This window comes from Gadus morhua, chromosome 3 (assembly GCF_902167405.1).
Source record: "Gadus morhua chromosome 3, gadMor3.0, whole genome shotgun sequence".
In the NCBI taxonomy this organism is placed as follows: Eukaryota; Metazoa; Chordata; class Actinopteri; order Gadiformes; family Gadidae; genus Gadus; species Gadus morhua.
Window position 1 is genome coordinate 7,254,342 of NC_044050.1, and position 21,746 is coordinate 7,276,087.

General features: G+C 44.0%; 2 protein-coding genes across 5 annotated transcripts; one reads left to right on the forward strand and one right to left on the reverse strand.

The window, feature by feature from the left end:
* Positions 1-44: 44 nt before the first annotated feature.
* Positions 45-3,752, forward strand: tefm (transcription elongation factor, mitochondrial). The gene is made up of 5 exons (XM_030351767.1): positions 45-207; positions 334-809; positions 897-1,046; positions 1,200-1,378; positions 2,867-3,752. The coding sequence occupies exons 1-5, from the start codon at positions 165-167 to the stop codon at positions 3,129-3,131; spliced, it is 1,113 nt and encodes a 370-aa protein (XP_030207627.1). The 5' UTR covers positions 45-164; the 3' UTR covers positions 3,132-3,752.
* atad5b (ATPase family AAA domain containing 5b) lies at positions 3,624-21,174 on the reverse strand. Of its 4 annotated transcripts, none has more exons than XM_030351763.1 (14): positions 20,481-21,174; positions 19,969-20,226; positions 19,765-19,858; positions 19,592-19,674; positions 19,352-19,500; positions 18,891-19,062; positions 18,408-18,670; positions 9,756-9,849; positions 8,646-8,710; positions 8,349-8,553; positions 7,151-7,266; positions 6,165-7,036; positions 5,850-5,993; positions 3,624-3,860 (listed from the first exon to the last, which is right to left on the reverse strand). In XM_030351763.1, the coding sequence occupies exons 1-14, from the start codon at positions 21,034-21,036 to the stop codon at positions 3,779-3,781; spliced, it is 3,153 nt and encodes a 1,050-aa protein (XP_030207623.1). In that variant the 5' UTR covers positions 21,037-21,174; the 3' UTR covers positions 3,624-3,778. The 4 variants fall into 4 exon arrangements, with proteins under 4 accessions (XP_030207623.1, XP_030207624.1, XP_030207625.1 ...); XM_030351764.1 differs by having other exon boundaries at positions 7,151-7,257; positions 19,765-19,861; XM_030351765.1 differs by having other exon boundaries at positions 6,177-7,036; positions 19,765-19,861.
* Positions 21,175-21,746: the final 572 nt, after the last annotated feature.

A 21,746-nucleotide genomic window follows, 5' to 3' on the forward strand; every position in this document is an offset into this window, starting at 1 on the left:
GAAGAAAGAAGTATAGCGCGGAACGACTTTCCCAGTAGCCTTGTTTGAGGTCGGGCTTTTGTATAGTAACGGACAACAACTAGGGGCAAAGGCAAAGTTATTAGAGCTCAACAATGCTTTAAACGAATTGTCCATAAATAATATATATATATAAACCGAGGACTATGTTGGTCGCCAGACGATTAGTATCAACATTTATTCAGAGGGGTATGTTTCAAAGACGTGCACCTCATTTGCTATTATCAATTAAAAAGTAGCCGACCGGCTAATCTAGTTTGCTATTTATTATCTCCCGATTACATCTAATGGCTGCCGTATTTATTAACCCTACAGGAAATAATTCCGGTCCATCTGGTTTGTTCAGCCGTCCTCATGGAGCCTTCCCTGAACTTGAACCCCGGTATCTTCAATGCACGTGTTGCTGGAGAAGTCGCGTCCCCGTAGCAGGGTTCGAGACCCTGAACGCGAACCTCATCCCCACTGCACCGTGTACAGATGACCTATCGCTGGACACCTGCTTTACTGCAGACCAGAGGGAGGTCATCCTCCGGACCCTGAACAATGCTACAGAGCTAGAGCTGGCAGGTGTCAAGCTCTTGCGAGGACGCAAGTCGGTCAACATTGTGGATTACAGGACCAAAAATGGACCTTTCAGAAGTCTCGAGAGCGTGGTGAATGTGCCCCTGCTGAAGCACAAGAGTGCCCTCGTAGTTTTTAACTCTATTCTCAATCCGCTCAAGAAAGAGAAGAAGGTTAAGGTTCAATTGATGAAGTTTATCAAACCTGAGGTGGACAGAGCCTGGCTTGAGGTGACCCTTACCTTACTAATTTAAGTGAACATTTTATCTTAGGTGAATTGCGGTGCATGCTCATTCCAAAATGTGTTTATCTTTCAGGAAGCCACTTCAATAGTGTCAATAATATGTGGGACTAACAAAGTTGCCTGGGCCCATGTGGACAGAGGGATGATGGTGCTGGACTGGCAACAACTGGACTGTCCTAACTTTTTAAAGGGGACCTACATTGCTTCATCTTACTTAAATGATGCAAGTATAGACTCTGGCCAGATTTTTAATTTCATGTTGAGTAGTACCCTTATTATGATAATTGCTTTAAAAAAAAAAAAAAAACAGCCCGCATATATAAGGAGACCTACATCTGTACACTAGTAACTTGTGCTCATTTGTTTCTTGCACCAGATCTCTAATGTTGTGTCACAGCTGCCCCCAGCAGACTTCTACTTGGTGGAGAAGCCCTCTATCTCCCTACAGAACACAACTCTGTTCCCCATCATGGCCCACATGCGCTCAGTGGAGGCCATGCTGTTTGCACTGCTGGAGCCCAAAATCTACCAGACAGACTCAAACACACCTCCCAGGTAATACAATGATCATTTCAATTAAATGGCCCCTATTTTACAACCAGGTTTGAGTGGGAATAGCTGTTACAAACCATTTTTTAATCGAATCACCTTCTAGTAACAGCAGAAGTGGGCATGTCCACCCAGAAGTTTACTGGATATTTATGGGGCGTTCACATCGGTGGAAATTATGGGGAAAACATTTTCGCAACGTCGCAAAATTCTCGTGAACGACACCTCATGACGCTCTTCTGATTCTACTTCCGTCCGGCAACTGCGGCCAGATTTTGATAAGTTTCCCAGTTGTTGATGTCTGGTTTACTAGTGAACAGGAACATGGCGGAACATGAAAGTTTTCCTCAATATAAAATAATTAACCATCATATCACATACTTTAATATTGATTGACGTTATAAGCGTCTGTTGGAATGGACTTTGCTCAGTTTTAAACATTGTGTACTGGTAAACCAGCTCTAGATAAGGGAAAGTGTATCCTTCCATGCAGTGGCAACACAATGTGCTTCTCGTAAACAAAAACAAAAGGATAGTAGGTGATAGGATACAAGGAAATAAAGGCGTTCGAATTTAAAACTGATCCTACTAAGTTCTGTTTAGTTCTGACTGTTTATCGGATAAAAAACCCTGCTGTGAAGAACTTTTAGAATCCCAACGCAGTGCACAGGAACGGTCTGTGTCGGGAACACGCGTAAGCCTGAGCGCAACACTGAAGAGGCGTCTCGTTATCACCAGGACCTTGAACGCGCTTTTAAGCCTACCACTTGGTACAGTCCACTGGGTAGGCTGGTAGACTAGGGGCCCCGTTAAATAGCGCAAAAATAACTTGATACGCGGGGACATGTAATTATGCTAGGGCTGGGCAATTAGAACAGCTGGATACATATCTGTACATTATTTTAGATTTCAACATTTTCTTTTGGACCATTTTGTGTATTTTTTTTAAGGTGAAATTTTAAAGTTCTCAGTTACAGTGTTTTTGAGAGTGACATGCTGAATAAATGCATCATGTTTTCAATCTCAAAAAATAATCGTTTGCATAATCCTGGTTTCAATATTGACCAAATTAATCGTGATTATTTTTTTCCATAATTGAACAGCCCTATGTAATGCTAAAGCAATTTTACTTTTTTATCAACTTTGTATACAATATAAATCTAACTTTCTTTGTACTTTGCCTCAAATCTAAATTGGTCATATGCAGATCTCAATGTCTGATGCAAAGTAGATTTATCAATCCCTAATTCGTTCCCTAATACCAATATTGATGGTTACTTTGAGGAAGATTGAATACCTAATAGGTTTAGGCCAGGGCCTCCAAATTGTGTTCTCCCATTCTAAATTGGGGCTAAGCAGTGCTGCATCCACAATTCTGCTATTGCTATTTATGCAAGAATAAAACGTATAAAACAATTATTTAACATCAAGACTATTATTTTATAAAGGTGTGAATGTGCGCAAGTATAAAGTCAAGCTTGTCCTCCTCCTCAGGGTCCTGAACATGATGCGTCTGGCCGTGGGCCGCCACTTCGGCCTGATGGTTGGGGAGTCGCGGACCAGCGGCGCCCAGGCCGTGCGTCAGATGATGACCGATTCGGTGACGCAGAAGCTGCCGCGGCTTAACTTCCCCCAAGACCTGCTGCTGAAGTACAGGAACGCCTTCCAGATGGGGCGGGGCAGAGGGGGCGAGGAGCTGTGTGACGCCCTGCTGCAGGCCGTGGCCTTCTACGAGCTGCTCAGTGAGTCGTCTAGGTAGGCCTGGCCCGGCTTGGGTTAGTCCCGGCCTAGTTTGGGCAAGAAGGACAGCTCGTTCACAACCCAACAGCAGGACCAGGTATCTACCAGGAGATGGTTGACGTGGTTGCAGGTGTGTTTCAGTAGTTGGTTGAAGACAGGAGCCTTGAAGGATCACGGTCTTTGATTCAAGTTTCCCTACTGAATGATCATGAATTGCTGTGTGAAACCATGAAACCAACCTTTTCTCTGTATTTATATATATTTTTTTACTTTTTCTTTTACTATGTAAATTGCAAAGCAGTCTTTTGCTTTTTGAACACAAGCGCTGTTGAACTGTTTGACATAGTATTGTGGGAACTTGGTGATGTGGGAAATGTGTGGGTTTTGCTTCTTGGTAGGCATGTTTTGGTAAAATAAATAGTGGGCCACTTTCATTCCTGTGGTCTCTGAACCTCAACACACAATCTTATAAGTTCCTGTATGAATTAAATAACAATAACTGGAACAGAAGTTACAAAAATATGGGTTTTATTTATACTTGTTTTCCCTTTAAATGTATTTACACAGGACAGTTTTTCCCCTCGACTGTATACATTGATGCATACATTTCATGAGACAATAAAGAATTAAATTAATCAGATGTTAAACTCAAAAGACTTCAATCATTTACTCCATGCACTCCTCAGCCAGCTGTTGCATCGTTGTGTTGGAGAGACCCAGATGAATGCTGCGCAGGTAATTCTGAAACCTATTACAAATAGCAAGGTCATAATTATTCACCACAGCACACAAAATAAGCTTGAGACCATCCTGATTAGGGAGGGACAGATTGTGTAGTCAAGTGATCAGGATGGTCTCCAGGGGCCGGTATTTCAAAATGATCCGACAGGATTAATCCACCTGGATTGGATTAAATCCTGATCAGATCCTGAAAACGGGTATTTCAAAGCAAATCTGATCTTGAAGATTCAGATTCAGATTTGGCAATCCAATCCTGCCTTTGATCCGGATTAAAAGCTGCTGTTGAGTATTTCAAAACTTAAGTGGGAAATCTGGATCAGTTTGATCCTAAAAATCAGGATCACCCTGATCCCACCTCAGAGGTGGATTTGAGGGAGATTACATGTTAAGATTTGAACAGTTGAAGTGTAACTGCTCCCAAAGTTCTTTGTTTAATACAACTAAGCTTCACTGCTGTTTGATCAATGTTTATTTCCTTTTCACGTTCCTTTTTTTTTTCTGCAAACATGCACGCTGTTCACTGCAATGCTTTAACAAATCGGCGTCAGAAGTGCAACACAGAATAAACATTACACTACTGCGTGTAAGTGACATTACAAACTCCAATTAACAAGGAATTATGAAGGAAAAACAATGTGATTTATTAAACAAACAGTGTTAAACTATGCAGTATACATTTCAGTCTTTTAACTGCTTTTCCAGCAACTGAATTCTTAACTTCACTTCTTCTTGTTTAAGAAGTGTTAGTTTGATTTGTTCATTTGTTAGAATTATTTGTTGCTGAGCCCGTTCCGTTTCCACCTTCAGTAGTTCATTGTAGCCATCCCCCTTCTCAGCTTGCCTTTTGCGCTTACATGGTGGTGGTGGTGCCGGTGGATTCCACACACACACACTTAATTTTCATAGCCAAAGCTCAAAAAGTAATGCCATTTGGAGCAAGTCTGTGCAAGTCTCTTCCCACAGACATCTGTAAAGAAAATCTAATATTAAGGTTTTAGGGCTGTCCCCTTTGTTAACAACTGTTTCCTAAAAAGATATGTACAACACATTTTAAAATCTACACACAATGCCTTGCGAGTGAGCATTCAAATGGACTGTGGACCGCGACGTACAGACGCTAGCCTATTTACTAGCTTGTTAGCTCCTTAACACAGGAGTCAATGGAGCAGCGTTAGCTCGCATTAGCGCGAACTCTGCTTAATTAGAGATCGCCGAGCTCTTCTTTCAACTTTGTGCTGATTTACATAATTGGTTAACTCAATATAATGATTGCCTTTCATCTAGTCTGAGGACGCATCAACACTGGCTAAGTTTATACTTTAATTCAGAGACAATAGTTGAGCTAGCTTCTCCTTTTTCTGTAAAATGTTGGCTCCATTTCCTGTTTCCAGTCTGTGATCCAGGGGGCGGGACGGATTTGGACATCCCAATCTGCCGGTATCAGGATCACTCTGATCCAATCCAGCAAAGTTTTGAAATACCGGGATAGATCAGGTTGATCCGTGGCTGAGGACAGGGGGATTTGGTTATCCGGATCATTCTGATCTGGATTACAAGTTTTGAAATATCGGCCCCAGGCTACAAAACCCCCCCCATGGTTACGTTTTTGGTGTTTTTCACCGGGTCCCCATCCTCAACTCAATCTGCTTGGGATCTCCTTACAGCTGGGAGTCAAATCAGTGATAAAAAGCCAGGATGCAAGACAACAGCACCCCCTACTGCAACCATCCTGATGGGCGGACATGTGGTTTAGAAGAATTTATCTACTTTCAATAGCAATGATTTCAGATGTTGATAATACATTATATTTCTCCAATGCTTTTCAAGACACCCAAAGCACTTTACATATTGTCAAAGTCCTTCACTCAACATGTTTCAGGAAAATCCACCAAGCCATGCCTTCTCTGTTGAGTCTACCTTTTCCCGGGAAATCCCAACCAATAAAACTGGCATCGAGCCGGCTGAGTTAAAACCCACATAGCAGTATGTTGCTCACCTGCCGTGCTTCTGTAGCTGATGGTGACAGATGGAGCGCAGGGTGGACATGTAGTCCAGGCAGACTGCCCGTCGGCTCCCCAACAGACTGAACCCCTGGTTCTGGAGGACCGCCCGGCTCAGCTCAAACCTCCACTGGGCCGTGCTATGGTTACCGGATCAGATATGTTGTATTAGTGAAAACTAGACAGGGTATAGGGCATCCAAGATGCATGCGGGCTAATTACAGCCTGTGCTAAATCAAGGGCTCCTACATGAAAAGGTAAGTCAGTGAATGCCATGTCAAGTGAGTTGTGTAAACATCTGATCTGGTCACCTGTTCACACACCTGTGCTTGGGGGGAAGGTGCCCCCCAGAGCTCTGTCTCAGGGTGGACCCAGGAAGGGACAGTCTGTCCACGGGCTCCTCCGCCTCCACGCCCCCCACTTCCTGCCTCCATGTCGGGGCGCCACTGCTCGCTGCGGACACCCTCCCCTGGTAAACATGAAATCCCAAGCCCTCGACAGCAGCCTGGATCTCCGACATCCTCTCCAACTGCCTCCATGTCCTCTCTCCCCCTCCTTCTCTCATCTCATCCACAAGGCCGTCCTTCACCTCCGCTCCTGTCCAGAAAAAGTCTTTGGGGACACACGGCCCTGAAACGTGCGATTCCACGTTTTCCATGGTGGAGTCTAGGTAAGACATGAGGTCGACAAAGTGGGCTAAGGCTTCCAACCCTCGGTGTGTCGACGCTCTGATTCCTTTATCACCAGTTTTATCCACAGAGCCCTGGGGTGCTAAATGAGTTCCCTCCAGAGACCTCTGCCCTTCCTTTTGTGGTGGTTGGAGAGCGCTATTAGACGATCTGCTACAGTCAGTAGGGGTCAAAATGCCCTTCCTTCTACTCAGCCTGGAGGTGTTTCTTAAACAGGTCCGCATTGTTGATGATGATGCAGCCTTCAGGTCAATATTTTCACCCGGTTGTCCTTGTTGTTTGACTCGAGGTTGGCTGGCAATGGCAGGTGCAGGTGGTTCAGTGATCGTCCCAGCTTTGGGGTCTTTATCTTGGCAACAGTTTGTTGTGCCCTGGGTGCTGGCTGGTAGAGGTAGGAGTAGCTCCAGGTTTGAATACAACAGGGGAAAATGCCTACGCCAGCTTTCAGTAAGGACTGTCAGAAGCTCATTTTCTGGCTCGGCCCAGGACTGGCACTGAAGATAAAAGAAAAATTGAAACAAAATTATATTTCAAACATGTATCAACCCTTCCCCACCCCCCCCCCCCCCCCCCGCCCCCCCCACACACACACACACACACACACTTGCCTTAAGAAGGTGCAATATATTCCGTTTAGTCAAAGTGTTGAGACAAGACGCACTGTAGCCAGCAGCGTCAGCTGGCAGGGGAACGCACTTTACCCTCTCTTCACCATCTTTAGTGCCTACAATTAAACAAAACCAAAGTCAATACAAAAACATAATACAAACAGTTAAAAACACATATTGCTCCATAGGTGTACATTTTCAAGGGCACCAATACCATTAACGTAGGGTGGTCAGGTAGGGCGATTCGTCATTCAGGTGAGTGGGTCAGTCATGTGCCCACATCATGAAAAGTGACCACATATAAAGTGAAGTAAATAATTTTTTTCGGTGTGTATCGTGCCTCAAGATCCTCAAAATGTACATAAACAATACATATAACGTTAAAAGACAAATAAAGGACGTCTAAAGGAAAATGCCCATATTAAATCTTTGTGATTCCTGGCGCGACTGAGGCATCTATGTCTTCTCCTCTATCTGGCATTTTCACCCTCTTTATGTGAACTTATATTTGCTTGAGGAGATGCAATGCTGGGCCTGCATAAAATGAGCAGCAAAAGGATTCCTTAGGTCTCTAGTCCTTCACAGAGGATGCCGATGATTTTAAATGATTTACAACTAGTGACACCTTTGTGTGCAACATAAGGTGTGCAGACTCTATTCCCTTTACACACATTACCTCACTTGTCTGGCACCAGGAGTGTTTTGATGTGTGCGTATATCTTCTAATGCGTAAATCACTAAGTACTTGTGATTACATAATTATTTCATTTTCAAGGAAGAGAAATTAAGATCATTATGCTCTCCATCATGGAAGTACAGTGGTTTAACTTTAGGCTCAAGTCAGGTCCTCTTGGTCAGGATGGATATGGTTTTAGTCCCTCAACTGCAATTTTCTCAGCCAAACTTTTAGCTCAAATGTAGTGTCAACTACATTTGAAAACATTTTTTCAAAGACGTTTTTATCAGGCCGCATTCACGAGGAATTCTTGACAAGGGTTAGGGTTTGAGAGTCTGAATATCAAATATTATAATCAATGGCCTTCATTTTTAATTAAAAGAGAGGTTCATAAATGTTAGCGTTATCTTGGTCAAGCAGAAAACACTTCTGTTCTCTTACTTCCTATGAGCTGTGCACCTCAGTCAACAGTCTCGGGAGCGAGCATATAAGAAGACAAGAAGAATAAATCGACTGCCTTACGGTCCGACCCGCCAAGAACCGACTGCCTGGGCGATCCTGTCCGTAGGGGACGCCGACCCATACTGCTCTTCACCAGGAAGTGCAGTTGGAGCAGACAGCGCCTGAGGTCCCCATGGCACTCGGCCAGGAGGCCCGCCACCTCATGCTGCCACGTCCTGGCGTTCTCCGCCAGACACACCAGACGAAGGTAGCTGCAAACGTTCACCTGGGGAACAGGGAGGTACAGGACCAGACTCACCACCTGTTGGTGCCATTACAGGTCCCATGTTAAACTGGATTTTACGGGTGTGAACTTACCGCCGATGGTGTTATAAATAGGATTTCTTCCACGTCGCTTTCAAATCTCTCTTTGAATAATGGATCTACAGAGGAGGTATGGTCTTGCATTACACAGTGAGACAGAAAATCATCAGATACAGAAAGGCTAACACAATCTGGTCTTTTAATGTGCAATGCTGTAGAATTGAAAGCTGACTGTTAAATTCAGAAAACACCATGTTACCCAGCCCAAGTCATTTAAACGCGTTAGCTTCAGAGCTTCCTGATACCTGATCACCCCAAACTACGGATTTGTGTTTTCCATTACTTTAAAGGTTGGGTATGCGATTTGCGAAACGCCAGCAGATTTTGAAAATACACAAATACACAACTCACCGGTATAATACCGGAAAAACTTTGAAACTAGGTCAACCGCCACACAAGCATCGGTTTTTAGACCCTTCTCGTCCTTCAGTTGCCGCCAACGTTCGAAAGCAGGGCCTAGGATTATTCTTGATTTCAGTTTTTCTCTTTCAGCGTTTTTATTATCAATTACTCTCTGAAAAAGAGTTTTCCTTCTCTTTGCTGGTGGTGGTGGTGGGGAAGGTGGCGTCTTGACTGCCATGGAAATTGTCTTCTACTGCTAGGTCCAAATGTGGATTAACTAGTTCCAGTAGCTACCGCAAGATAACAACAAACAGGAGGCAACTCGGTGGCAATGGAAATGATTGGCTGGAGTTTTTCGAGCCCTGCCCGTTCCACAGATGATTGACTTGTTTAATTTTCATGTCAGTACTTCTAACTCAGTGGCTGTAAGCGGGTTATGATAAGGATTTCAAGTAATTTTGCAAAAATGGCCAAAAAAGCGAATTCCATACCCAACCTTTAATATGTAATCTATCACTTAATATCACTGTTCACGAGCTGTGTAATCCTGCTGACCTAAATACATGGTTGACCATTAGCCAGCCAAGTTAGAAGAGGGACAGACCAAGGTTAACCAATTAGACAGCATGTACGTCTCTTTCCGACGTGCTCTCAATGACAAGCAACACTGATTGAAAGAGTTACCAAAATGACTTGTACTCCATGTTACTAGCAGGCATAAAAGGGGTCTTATTCTGCCGTTGTGAAAGCCAGTCTATTTACCACTGGTGGTCAGAACCACAGGCCTCTTGGTCGTGGTCATCAGAGTCTTGATGGCCGAGAGGAAGCCCAGGTCATCATCAAATATGACATCAACCTGTTCACCAAAACACAAGATGCAAGCACCTCAGAAACCCAAGGCAGGATCAGAGCTTCGGTTTTGGTAACATATACATGCTAGGGCTGCAGGATATATCGGCTATGTAAGACATATCGATATAATTGCCAAGGGGATTCAAGATTTGACAATATCGATTATATCGATATATGCGTTAAAATGGTCAGTTTCCGCCTAAAGCGTCTGCGTTTGCCTTGGAGACTGTGTGAGCGCGACCCCTCCCCCTCCCACTCTGTCCTTCCGAACGTGCCATGTGCATAGACGCCTCATTCTCGTCCCCGCTGCCCCCTCGCAAACACAACACGCATGGAGGATACCGGTAAAGAAAACGAGACGGCGGTGGGAGACAAAATTGTTTCAAAGAGGAGAAACAACGGCTCCATAATATGGAAATGGTTCGGGTTAAAAAAAAACGGATGAGCAGCAGCTGCAGGTTATCTGTAGAGAGTGTAGCAAAACCGTTGCGGCTAAAAGTGGAAGCACAACAAATCTGTTCCAGGAATGCGTAAAACCAGTGGTGAACCGTGAGCACTACAGCCGGGCCTTCACCTCAGCCCTAATTGCTGAGAAAAGAAATTAAAGTGGAAAAAAAAGAGACAGAACGCTGAATTGAAAGCATTTAACAACGGCAATGCTTTAATTAACGATAAGAAGGATGTAGCCTAAACAAATAGACCATAACATAAATAACATTGTCCGCAACAAGAAACATACTCTAATGAATCTGGAAACAAAAATTGAGGTCACAAATGCAGGCTGGAAATGTATTTTGTGCATTTAACCTGTAGGGGTCTGTGTGCGGTTTTTGCACCGCCCAGGTAATATAAGGCCAGGTGTGTGTTTGACAGATACTGAATGTCAAGGGAAGAGGCGGAGGTTTAAAAAAGTCTTTCGACCGCGCGCTTATTAAGTCTAGTTCGTTGTTATTTAAGTTTACTCGTTACCTATAAAGGTTTTTTCATTTCCTTGTAATATTGTCCTAATTAAGAATAAAGTTTGGTTCTTTTTTGTATGGTTAAATAAACGCAATCATTTTTTAAAGTCACGAGTGCTTGAAATCTTTGGAAGTGAGTTGAACTGACCTCGTCTTCTGTACCCACGGCTCAAACGAAGAACGGCCGTGACACCAAAACACTGAGGCTAATTTCATCACCATGGACACTGGACAGCACTATGAAATCACAGCGCACAACAAACCACACACATGGACAAATAATTTCCTCCTGGAACTACAATAGAATTTCAAATGCACAATAAGCACAATAGTAAAAATCCTCTCAAAACAAAAATCCAACCACCAAGTTTACATATTGAATTAAAGGCAATTTGCGCTGGAAATGTTACAGACAACCTCCGCAATAAATACAAATGACTGAATATCCACTTGGCCAGAATGAATCACTGGAAATAATAATCAAGGTGGTTAACATAGGCCTGTACCTTACATGAAAACAAAATCCATTCGTCTGTCTTTCTTTGTGAAGTGGGCGATGGCAGCGTCGAAAAGTTTGTCCTTTGACTTGAGCTTCAAAAGAAGTCCTTTCTCTATGTACATCAGTGCAAAAGCTCCCAGGCGATCATGTCCAGTACTGTTTCTGGCGTACGTCTTGATGCGCTTCAGAGCCGAGAAAGAGCGCTCCACGGAGGAAGTGGACACGGGGATGGTCAGCACCAGGCAGGTGAGGTGATACAGCTGCGGCATGCTCTCAGTCAGCTCTTTAAGTGTCTGAAAGTGCAGCAGGTCTGATGGGCTCCTTGCCTCAAAGTTCGCCATGTTGTACATGACTGTCAGTTCAGTATTGAGCCTGGGGAGGTCAAAGTGCAGCCCGTAGTTTTCAGCGAGGCTCTGAAACTCAGAGCTGGGGAAGGTTTCTCTGTATGAGGCAAACTTCTTGGGGTCGAGAAGGGCAAGGAACATCAATCTTTCATGATCCTTGAACCTGTTTCTCAGCTGAGTGAGAATGTTGTCCAGGATTTCACTGTGCAGCTGCTGGTACCCTTTCCGCACGTCTCCAACTCTCCGTGCCCTGCGCCCGCTGGGACCCCCGACTTCGCGCACCGTGTCCTCATAGATGTAGTCAAATTTGGCCTTTTCTCTCTCTGTGGTACTGCAAAAGTCATCAATGCTGGACAAACAGAACTGCATGTCCCACTCCTTATTCTGCAAGATCCCAAAGAGTACGTCGGAGTAGGCAAACACTGAGTTGAATATGGCAAGGAGAAAGCAGAACTCGAAGCCCGTCAGCAGTGCGATGTATCCATCAGCGCTATGAACATCATCATCATCAAAATTATTGTGGTTGTCCACAATGAATTCAAAGAGCTCCAAGAGTTCTTCTCTCCGCCCATACACAGTGCAAACCAAACGTGATGAAAAGTTCCAGCTTGTTGGAGCCACTCTGTGCAGTCTACGCTGGCATATTTCATCCAGGAGTTTCGCGAGTTTAGCTGACCTTAAGAATAAGGCTGCGAGGCCACCGAGGTGTGAGAAAAATATTTTACACTCTTTGATTTTAGCAGCACTTTGAGACATGACGAGGTTCAGAGAGTGCACATAACAGTGAACGAAGAGAGCTTGTGGTATTTTTTCCTTTATTTTAGCTTGAACCACATTCAGTCCAGAGGCCATGACTGATGCTCCATCGTAACACTGGGCAATTACCTTATTGGTGCAGGCACAGTCCTCCAGAAACTCCCACACTTGTCCAGCTATGGCTTCTGTGCGCTTATCACCACTGACATCACCATACTGGAAAAAGCGCTCCTTCACACCACCGTCAGTGGTGTAACGCAGGACATATGAGCGGTGTTCCTTACGTCAGTTGTCTCGTCTACCATAACGGAGACACAAGGCGTGTTCCTCACCTCCTCCCTCATTGCCTCGGTCATTACATCCGCCACTGATTGAATCAGATCATTCTGAATTTTGCTGGAGGTGCCGATGAAAACAGTGGCCGAATCCAGATGACCGCTCAGAGTGCTGTCATACTCCGCCAAAAAATCCATTAACTCCAAGTAGTTCCCCTTGTTTTCGGAATCTTTACTTTCATCATGCCTTCGAAATGCCAGCTCTTGCTTTCCAAGAAATGTGACGATATTGATGAGACGTTTCAGGATCTCTCTGTTCTGCCTGACCTTGTTGTTGTGGGCCATAGTATGATTACGGCGCTGCTCATCTAGCTGAAGATCAACTGTTGTGTCCCCAAAAGTTTTCAAACTGACCGTCGCTTGCAGGTGTGCCGCAGAATCTTGATGTCGATGGGCTGACTTTGTCAGATTTGTAAGGCTGACAAATCCGCCGCTGACCCAAGTGGATGACTTGTCAGTTGTAAAAAGTAGACAACTCCAGCAGTACAGCCTGTTTGTTATCTTACAGCCTGTCATCCATGGATATATGATATTTAACAATGGCGCTGTCAAAAAACAAAAGCTTCTGTTTTGTACCTCTATGCGCCAATTCAGAAAAAAAAACGTGTTTCCATTTCCACGACTTCCCAAGTAATGCAGACCAAAGACAGCCCCGAAGAAAACACCTGTGTATGAACGGGTGTCAGCTCGAAAAGCTGAAGGAGAGGACAAAACACAAACGGACCGGAGAGGTACCGGAGAACATGACTACGCGACACACACCCCTGCCGGTAAGTAGATGTGTGCTAACTAGCTGTTATGTCTGTCATTTGTGTTCAACACTTGTTGGGCTATTGTATACTTTTGCCAAACAAGGCATGGTTAACCTTAAAACATTCAATCAACATCAGACGTACTGTTAAACTGGGGTTGCATGTTAATGAAGACTGATGTCTTCTTTTTTTGTAGGTGCACTGGATGATGCCCTGGAGTACATTGCAGAGCTGGAGGCAAGGCTGCAAGAAATGTACATGGGGCCACAAATTGTCCTCAACTGATTTTGTGTGTCTGATCAGACCATGAAATATTACTCGGCTTGCATTTCAAGAAGTGTTTCAAGTGTTTTGGGAGTCTGTTTGCCCCTCAACACAATATATTGTTTATTGGACCAAAGCACAGAGGATTGGACGAGAGGCGATTCCAACACCAAGCCCTTCAAGGAAGATTCCAGTCATTGATGAGTTTTTCATCTAGTGTTGTAGAGTAGCAGCTGGCCTTAAAGAACAGGTCATTGCTAACATCTTCCAGGTCAGCACTTCCACAGTGAGGCGTTACATCATTACATGGGCAAATTACTACTATTCTGCTGTTGGGCTCAATACCCATCTGGATGTCTAGGCAACAAGTAGCATTGTCAATGCCTAAAATGAACACACTGCACAGTCCAAAGCTGAGAGTGATCCTTGACTGCACTGAAATGCGCTGTGGGAGTCCAACTTCAATGACACTGCACTCGGAGATCTTCTCCAATTACAAGAGCACCACAACATTTAAGGGACTTATTTGTGTTAGTTACATACGTCTCACCCCTCTACACCGGGTCAATTTCTGACAAAGAGATCACCAGGAAGTCTGGCCTCCTGAACCTGCTTGAGCCTGGCGATGAAGTCATGGTGGACAAGGGTTTTACCATTGATGATCTGCTGTCCAGCGTTGGTTCTTCCCTTGTAATTCCACCATTCAAAAGGGGAGCGCAGTCAAGCAAAAGTGACTGACAAAACGCTCCTGTTGACGGCAACAGCTGAAATGACTTCGCCGGAAGAATGTTTACCCGGTGTGACGTCATCTCCGAATTCTGAGAGATACGTTTCAGGACAGTAACCCTTTCATTGCTGATGTGAACCTAACTTTAGAACATAGATGAGAAAATGTATTTAATGTATCGTTTTAAATTAGGTACATTCTTTTTTTTTTTAGATATATACATATATTATTTAATACTCATATTTTTTGCCCCGAAACCAGGGCCGGCGCCCTGGTCGGCGTCCTGGTCGGCGCCCTCGCATTGGCGACCTAGGCGATTGCCTAGGGCGGCAAATGTGTTGGGGGCGCCCTTAATTAATTAATTAAAATATACGAAACAAGCGAAATTAAACCAAACATGTTCCCAAATGGAACGGAGAAGGGAGGGGGCAGGGGATTAAAGTTAGGGTGCACTAAAACCCTCACCGTAGTACGCAGGAGAATGCGCCAAGTCATCTAACCCACTGTATAGAAAATATCGAGATATATATCGTATATCGCCATTCAGCCAAAAAATATCGGGATATCATATTTTGCCCATATCGTGCAGCCCTAATACAGACTATAGGGTCTGTCTGCGTCCTGCAAGACGGAGGCGTAACTTGTAGTAGGAGGCGTAACTTGTACTAGGAGGCGTTACTTGTACTTTTCTAAATCGCGTTGTAATTCACGGTTAACACGAGATCTTCCTTGAAGTCGGATCTTCAGATATTCATGTCGGTAAGTAAAAATAAGTGGATTAACAAGAATGATTTTTTTTGTTTTTACAAGCTTAATGAACTCAGGCTAGTAGATGTTGCTTGCTTCTTTCTGCCCCGAGTTTGCACAGTGCAACAATGATGACGTACCTGAGAAATCCATGTATTAAAGACTGGCAAATATATATAAAATGAGGGCTTGTAATGTGAACGCTATAATATGAAGGCTTTCTCATATCTATCCTCATGTTAGTGACATTGTTCTTGTCTTGTTTCTATAAGTAATATTTATTTTAATTCATTGTTTTCTATCTCATGCAAGACCTTGAAAACATGCAGAAGGCGATCAATAACAATATGTATGCAATAAAATTATTTGAATTATTAATCTGCCGTCTTTAATTCTTTGAATTATTAATCTGCAGTCTTTTTGTTAAAGTGGAAATGAAGCAATGAGAACTGTGACCATTTTTTGGTTGCTTTTTCATTTGTGAGAATACATGGATTTTCATTAAACCTGAAATTCAAGTAGTTTCACTGAAAAATGAAATGTTGATAACGACTTTCGCAACTAGGGCGCAGCCATGTTTTAAAAATGCAGGCGCTACGTCATCAGAATGGTTAGCGCTTTCAAATAAACATGTCAAATCTTGGAAGAAGAACAGGGGGGTCCTTTTGTATTGCCCATGGATGTTCAAACAAATATTATCGGGTAAAAGTGAGTGGTAAAATAGTTCATTGCCATGTCATTCCTGTCAAGAAGCCTAAACTGCTCCAAAGATGGTTAGCTGCATTGAAACGCCTCAGCCCCCGAATGGGATGATGGCAGAGAGTATGTGGCGACCACTTTATAGAGGCTGATTACATTGAAGAGGGAGCTTTTGCTGTCCCACCAATCGGCTGAAGCCAGATGCTGTGCCAACAATTTTTAATTTTAGTGGCTATAGTGCTGGATACACGGACAGACCTGTCAAATCGGACCCGGGCGCTGCTCTTATGCGCAGAGAAAGAGTGCAGAAACGCGCTTGCCAGGCAGAGGAACGAGAGTTAAACTTAGCTTCTAGTACTAGAGAAACAGAGAAATTAGTACACTCACTGTTCGAAGATTGTCTTATTTGCAGACTCGCTCCATGCTCTTGATCATTTCTAATCCATCGCCAAAATAATCCATTGATTTCGGAAATAATCCATTTGCAAACACCGTCAGTTGCACTATTTTCGCATATTCATGTGCACACCCAAATGGCACGAAAATTACATGTATCATGAAATGAACGAACTGTAAGACAGCGTGGTAGCCCAGCTGCTGCACCCGTGTACTACTTTTCATAGCTGTAAACAACATCCTGTGGACGGGCAGAGCCGGGAGATATCAGTTATTATCACCTCCAGTAGCCGCATTTACATGGACACATCTGTTCCGCATAGATTTCTATGCGGAACAGAAAATGATCATGTATACGCCTCATTCGGAATACAATTATCTGTCCGGCATAGATTCTATGCCGAATAGAAGAGGTGGTGTAGTCCGTTTTAATCGCCATGTATACTCTTATTCCGAATGGATTGGGGTTTAACTTAGAGCAGCCGCAGTAGTTCGCAATTGGTGCACTGAGCTCCGTCGGTACTTTTAAGCACACCGAACTTCACCGCTGTCAAGGAAAGTGGATTTATTGCCTGATTCACGTCTTTGTTATCACTCCGTAAAAGTAGTCCGGTAAGCGTGTCCGGTTGCTAAGCGACGGGACATGGGTGTTTATTAACGACGTGTTTGCGTATCGTAGTGTCCGCGTGCGTCCGAGAAAGCTGTAAATGAGTAGGCTACTACTTGTACTTTTGTAGGCTGAACGTTAAAATACTTCTTATCTTTAGAGATGGCATCTGCAGTAGTTCGCAATTGGACCTTCGAGGATTCCTGGTCACTAAATTCCCGTAAGACCACTCTCTCCCACCAGTCTTGGCTGCGGAGTCGCATCCAAATTCCTCATGTTTGCGGCGGAGCTTAGGGTTAATATATAATAATACGTTGCTGCGCTGTCCTCCTCCTTCTTAATTGAAGCAGCAGGCAGAGAAAAGCTCTCTCCTGCTGTGCTTTCATTAAAATCAAATTTAAAATCCCCGATAGTGATAAGACATCCATTATGTCGCCGCCGGTCCAGAGTTGTGTCAGGTGTGCGCGAGAGACATAACGGACACTTTTGTTACTGCCATGTATACAGTACATTCGGAACACATTTTAGGAACAGATCTATGCCGCATAGAAATCTATGCGGATCAGATGTGCCATGTAAACGCGGCTAGTGAGGCTATGAGCCGCTATGTAAACAACATAGAATGTTACCATACCAACCATTCCCGTGACGTCATCGTATTCTGAAAACAGAGATGGCGGCGCAGAGGCTGAAAACATTATAATTTATGCAACTTGTTTGTGCTTTATTCTGAATAATGGTTCATATTTCCGACTTTATTTGTATTTATGGTATATTGAAATATTTAACTAGTGCTATAGACATCTGTTTATTTGATTGCTTCCTTTCCACTTTAAAGGAATAAAGCGATTAAGTAGGCTAAACTTAAGCAGGTTCCCCACGTTAAACTGCTATATGCATTACATGTCATTGTAAAATTGTAATAGGCTTCTTTTCTTAAATGCATATGACTCCGGGATGTCAGTTTCAAGTAAGGCTATGATTAAGCTGAGCGGGTTGGGTGCATTATTTTTACATATGGCCTAATATTTGAAGTCCGAGTTGCGGTCATTTATGTACATACAGATCACTTCCGCGATTTAGAAAAGTACTAGACACGCCTCGTACTACAAGTTACGCCTCCTCCGACTACAAGTTACACCTCCGACTACAAGTTACGCCTCCTCCGACTACAAGTTACGCCTCCGACTACAAGTTACGCCTCCGACTACAAGTTACGCCTCCTACTACAAGTTACGCCTCCGTCTTGCAGGACGCAGACAGATACTATTGCTAATACATGCCACAATAGGCTTTCACCAATAGAAAAATCTCGTACCATAGGTGTGTGTGTACACGCTCTGTAATGCTGCAACAGTTTATCAGAATTTTTTATACAAATACACATAATTTGTACAAATCATTTCAGCCAATAACTAAGAACCGAGGATTCAGTACAAAAGGGATTTGCGGCCAATAGAATACGGACCAGTCTTACCTCCTCGAAGAGAACCAGTGAGATGGCTGCTGACCGTGGGTCCCGCCGCCCCGCTCCCGCTGATCTTGTTGCGAGACGGCTTGGCTCCTGGTGGTCCTCGGGAGGCGGGCTAGCAACCACAGCCGGGTCCTCTGCTGTAGTCTTGAAGAAGTTGGTCAGAGGAGCGACGCCGGGGTCCGGGAACCTTCTGCGTCGGGAGTGGCCCTGGTGGGGCCCCGGTCTCAGTTTTGAGGTGGAGACAGTGGCTTTAGAGGAAATTGGACCTGTGACAAGAAACCATTTTCAGAGAGAGAGAGAGAGAGAGAGAGACATTTTCAGAGATTATTTCCAACAATAAATGTATTACCAGTATTTATTCATACCTCTATAACGACAATCAACAACCAACAATAGAAATCGAACACACATGACAAACAATGGACGACATGAGGCTGCACTGTTTGTTTCCCCAGCGCTCTCCTGAGAAGGTTTCTCTGGCCCTACCCGGTAAAGCATCGGGCTTGCCGCGACTGTTGTGAAGGTTGTAGTTGTTGTAGTAGGCAGGCCGGAGGGACTCTTTCCCTGGGGCCTCCACCAGGTGAGACTGGGTGACCTCCTTCAGCTGGGCAAGGACACAACGGCCACTCCGTTGGGAAGAGCAGTTCACCTCGAAGACCTACCGACAAAAGAGGACAGAAAGCAACAATCAGTTGAAACACAAAATATATTTAGTTTTTACGCATTCTCCGCAATCCCTGACAAATGAACAGTCTCTCAATTTCCTTCTGACTTAAACGAAAAGCCAACTATGATTATTATACTCATTTCAGGTAGGGTTTTCCAGCGCCAGTAAGCACAATCCTGCTCATTTTTTAAAACATGCTGAATGGCACTAAGACATGTTACGGTGAAGCCAAAGGGACAAGGCATAGAGCCTCCACTGGCACTGTTCTCAGTCCACTGACCTTAAAGCCGAGCTCCAGAGCGCAGGCGTATACGGAGGCCGTCTTGCCCGACCCAGGAGGCCCGGTGATCAGCAGAGTGGTGGACAGCTGCTCCAACGTCTTCCCCTCAGAACCAGCGTCGCCCTGGAAGGCCCCACAGTCCCAAAGGCCTGCAACAGAGACACATCCTGGGTACCGTTGTGTTTCCAGAACACATCACAGGACCTGAATTTATAGTGAGGTTCAAATTTCAAATCAAACCATCGTCGTCGTGTGGGCGTTTCCTCTCAGCTTCTTCTTTCTGATCGTATCCATCCACCCTCAGTCTCCATTTCTTCAACCAACTTCAAAAAGACAAATCAAGGAAGAAAATTACTTGGCCTCAAGACTTTCGGTACAATTCCCTGGAGCGATGTGAGCGTTCCAAACCTCACCTGTGCACTTTAATCACTGAGCTAGAGTTGCCGATGACCTCGCTGGAATGCAAAGGGCTGTACTTCTCTGTCCAAAGAACATCGCTAATACCGGCTTCTCCAAAAGGAAAAAAAGAAATTAACTTATACCACGTAACCATTTACGGAAATTATTATTTTATTATTTACACCTGTTGAAGTAAATGCTCAGACCACAATTTGTACCTGTATTTGGACCGTAAGAGATGGCTTCTGTCTCTGATTTTGGTGTCGGTTGAGGCGTGTCACAAAGTCCAGCGCCCTGTCTGAGGCGCTTAAGTCTTTGAGTGCGACTTAGCCTTGAGTGTACCTGCACAGCTTCGGTTGAGAGGACACAGGTCTCTGAAGGCCTACGAGCGGTTGTCTCCACAAGCACAGCTTTCCTCTGCCTCTTGGAATCCTTGCCAGGAACATTCAACTCGTGTTGAAGTTTCCTTTTTTCTACTAAATGGTTGGTAAAGGATAGGAGTAAGAAGGGAATGCGTGTTAAGTTTCCTCAGCTTGGAAATAAAAGCCAATCACAAATTGTAATGTGTGCATGTTTGGAAAACACAATGATGTGGTGATCAGATATTACACAATAATTAACAACCACATTACCACATTTTGGGTTACCAAGACTTTTTAGGTGGAAAAGACATTTGTATACACATTTGTACATTTTCTATACTTCATTAGTATAATTGTTATACACTCACCTGGAGATATCAAATTACATTTGTTTTCACTGGACTTCTTTTGGAGACCGCGAAACACTCTTCTGGCAGGAAATGTAGGATTTGACTTTTTGATCTCTTCTAGACAGTTGTATGGACTTGAGTCGTACACTGATGTGCAGGCAGGGGTTATCGCATACCTCTGATTCAGACAATGTTTGGGTGATGATCGTTTACTTTGGAACGACTGGAAACTCTCTCCCCGAAGACTAACTGGTTTGGTCAGCAGACCATACAACCGGTCCTGATAACGGTGTGCTTTACACACGGGTTCAGACCTGGCATGTCGTGTTTCCCGCATAACACATGCCCCAAGTTTGCTTGCATTACTTTCTTCGGGTTGAGGTTTGTAAATGTTGCTAATAACTTGTAGACCTACACTCTCCTCCATCATTGGAGCCGAATCCTTCAACACAGACACGGTGTCAGAGCCGCTTGCTACAGGTGAAAGGAGGAGGTTTAAATCACTTTGTGTTACCACCCTGCTTTGAATCTCTCCGACTCCGGCTCGGTTTCTCCGCGTCAGTTTGTTCCGCATTGCAGCCAAATTAATTCGTGGTTGCACCTTCTCGGTTATCGGCTTTAAATTGTTCCGCTTCTTTGCCTGGAAATAATGTCGCACACTTTGTTTTCAAATCAGTTACGATCGTGGCAAGAGGTTTGAGTGTTACATTGAATACAGTCCGCCTGGGCGGTGACGTAAAAATGTGAGCGCGTAGAAATGAATTAATTCACTAATTGGATGTTTTCTGAACGTTTGTGAACTGTGACTGCATCATGACCTTGGTCAACTTCGATACATACGTTTAAGCAAGAAGCATCGGTCTACCCTAGTTGAAATATTTCTGTCAATAAATTGACAGACATTCCGAGATTGGACAATGTAGGCTATTCAGCATACATTGTTAATGTTTACACAGCATAGTAGTGATACATATATTTATGATATGTACTTTTCAAATCACGTATCTTTTCTTTTTTGTCTTGTATTGCACTGGCATCACTTTTACATTTCACTGAATATGAATATTTCTGAATACTTTACTTTGCATGCGACAATCTGCGAAGCTGTCTATCACTCCAGAGTCCAGACCACTGAGAAATGTAATGCATTGCGGACTATTTGACAGAAGGATGCTCATACATGGGTTGATTTGTTAAACCAAAAGCATGCAGAAACAAATATGGTGACCCAAGCTGCCCCTATAGATGCAATATTGGTGAGCTTATTTGCATTAGGTAAAAGCA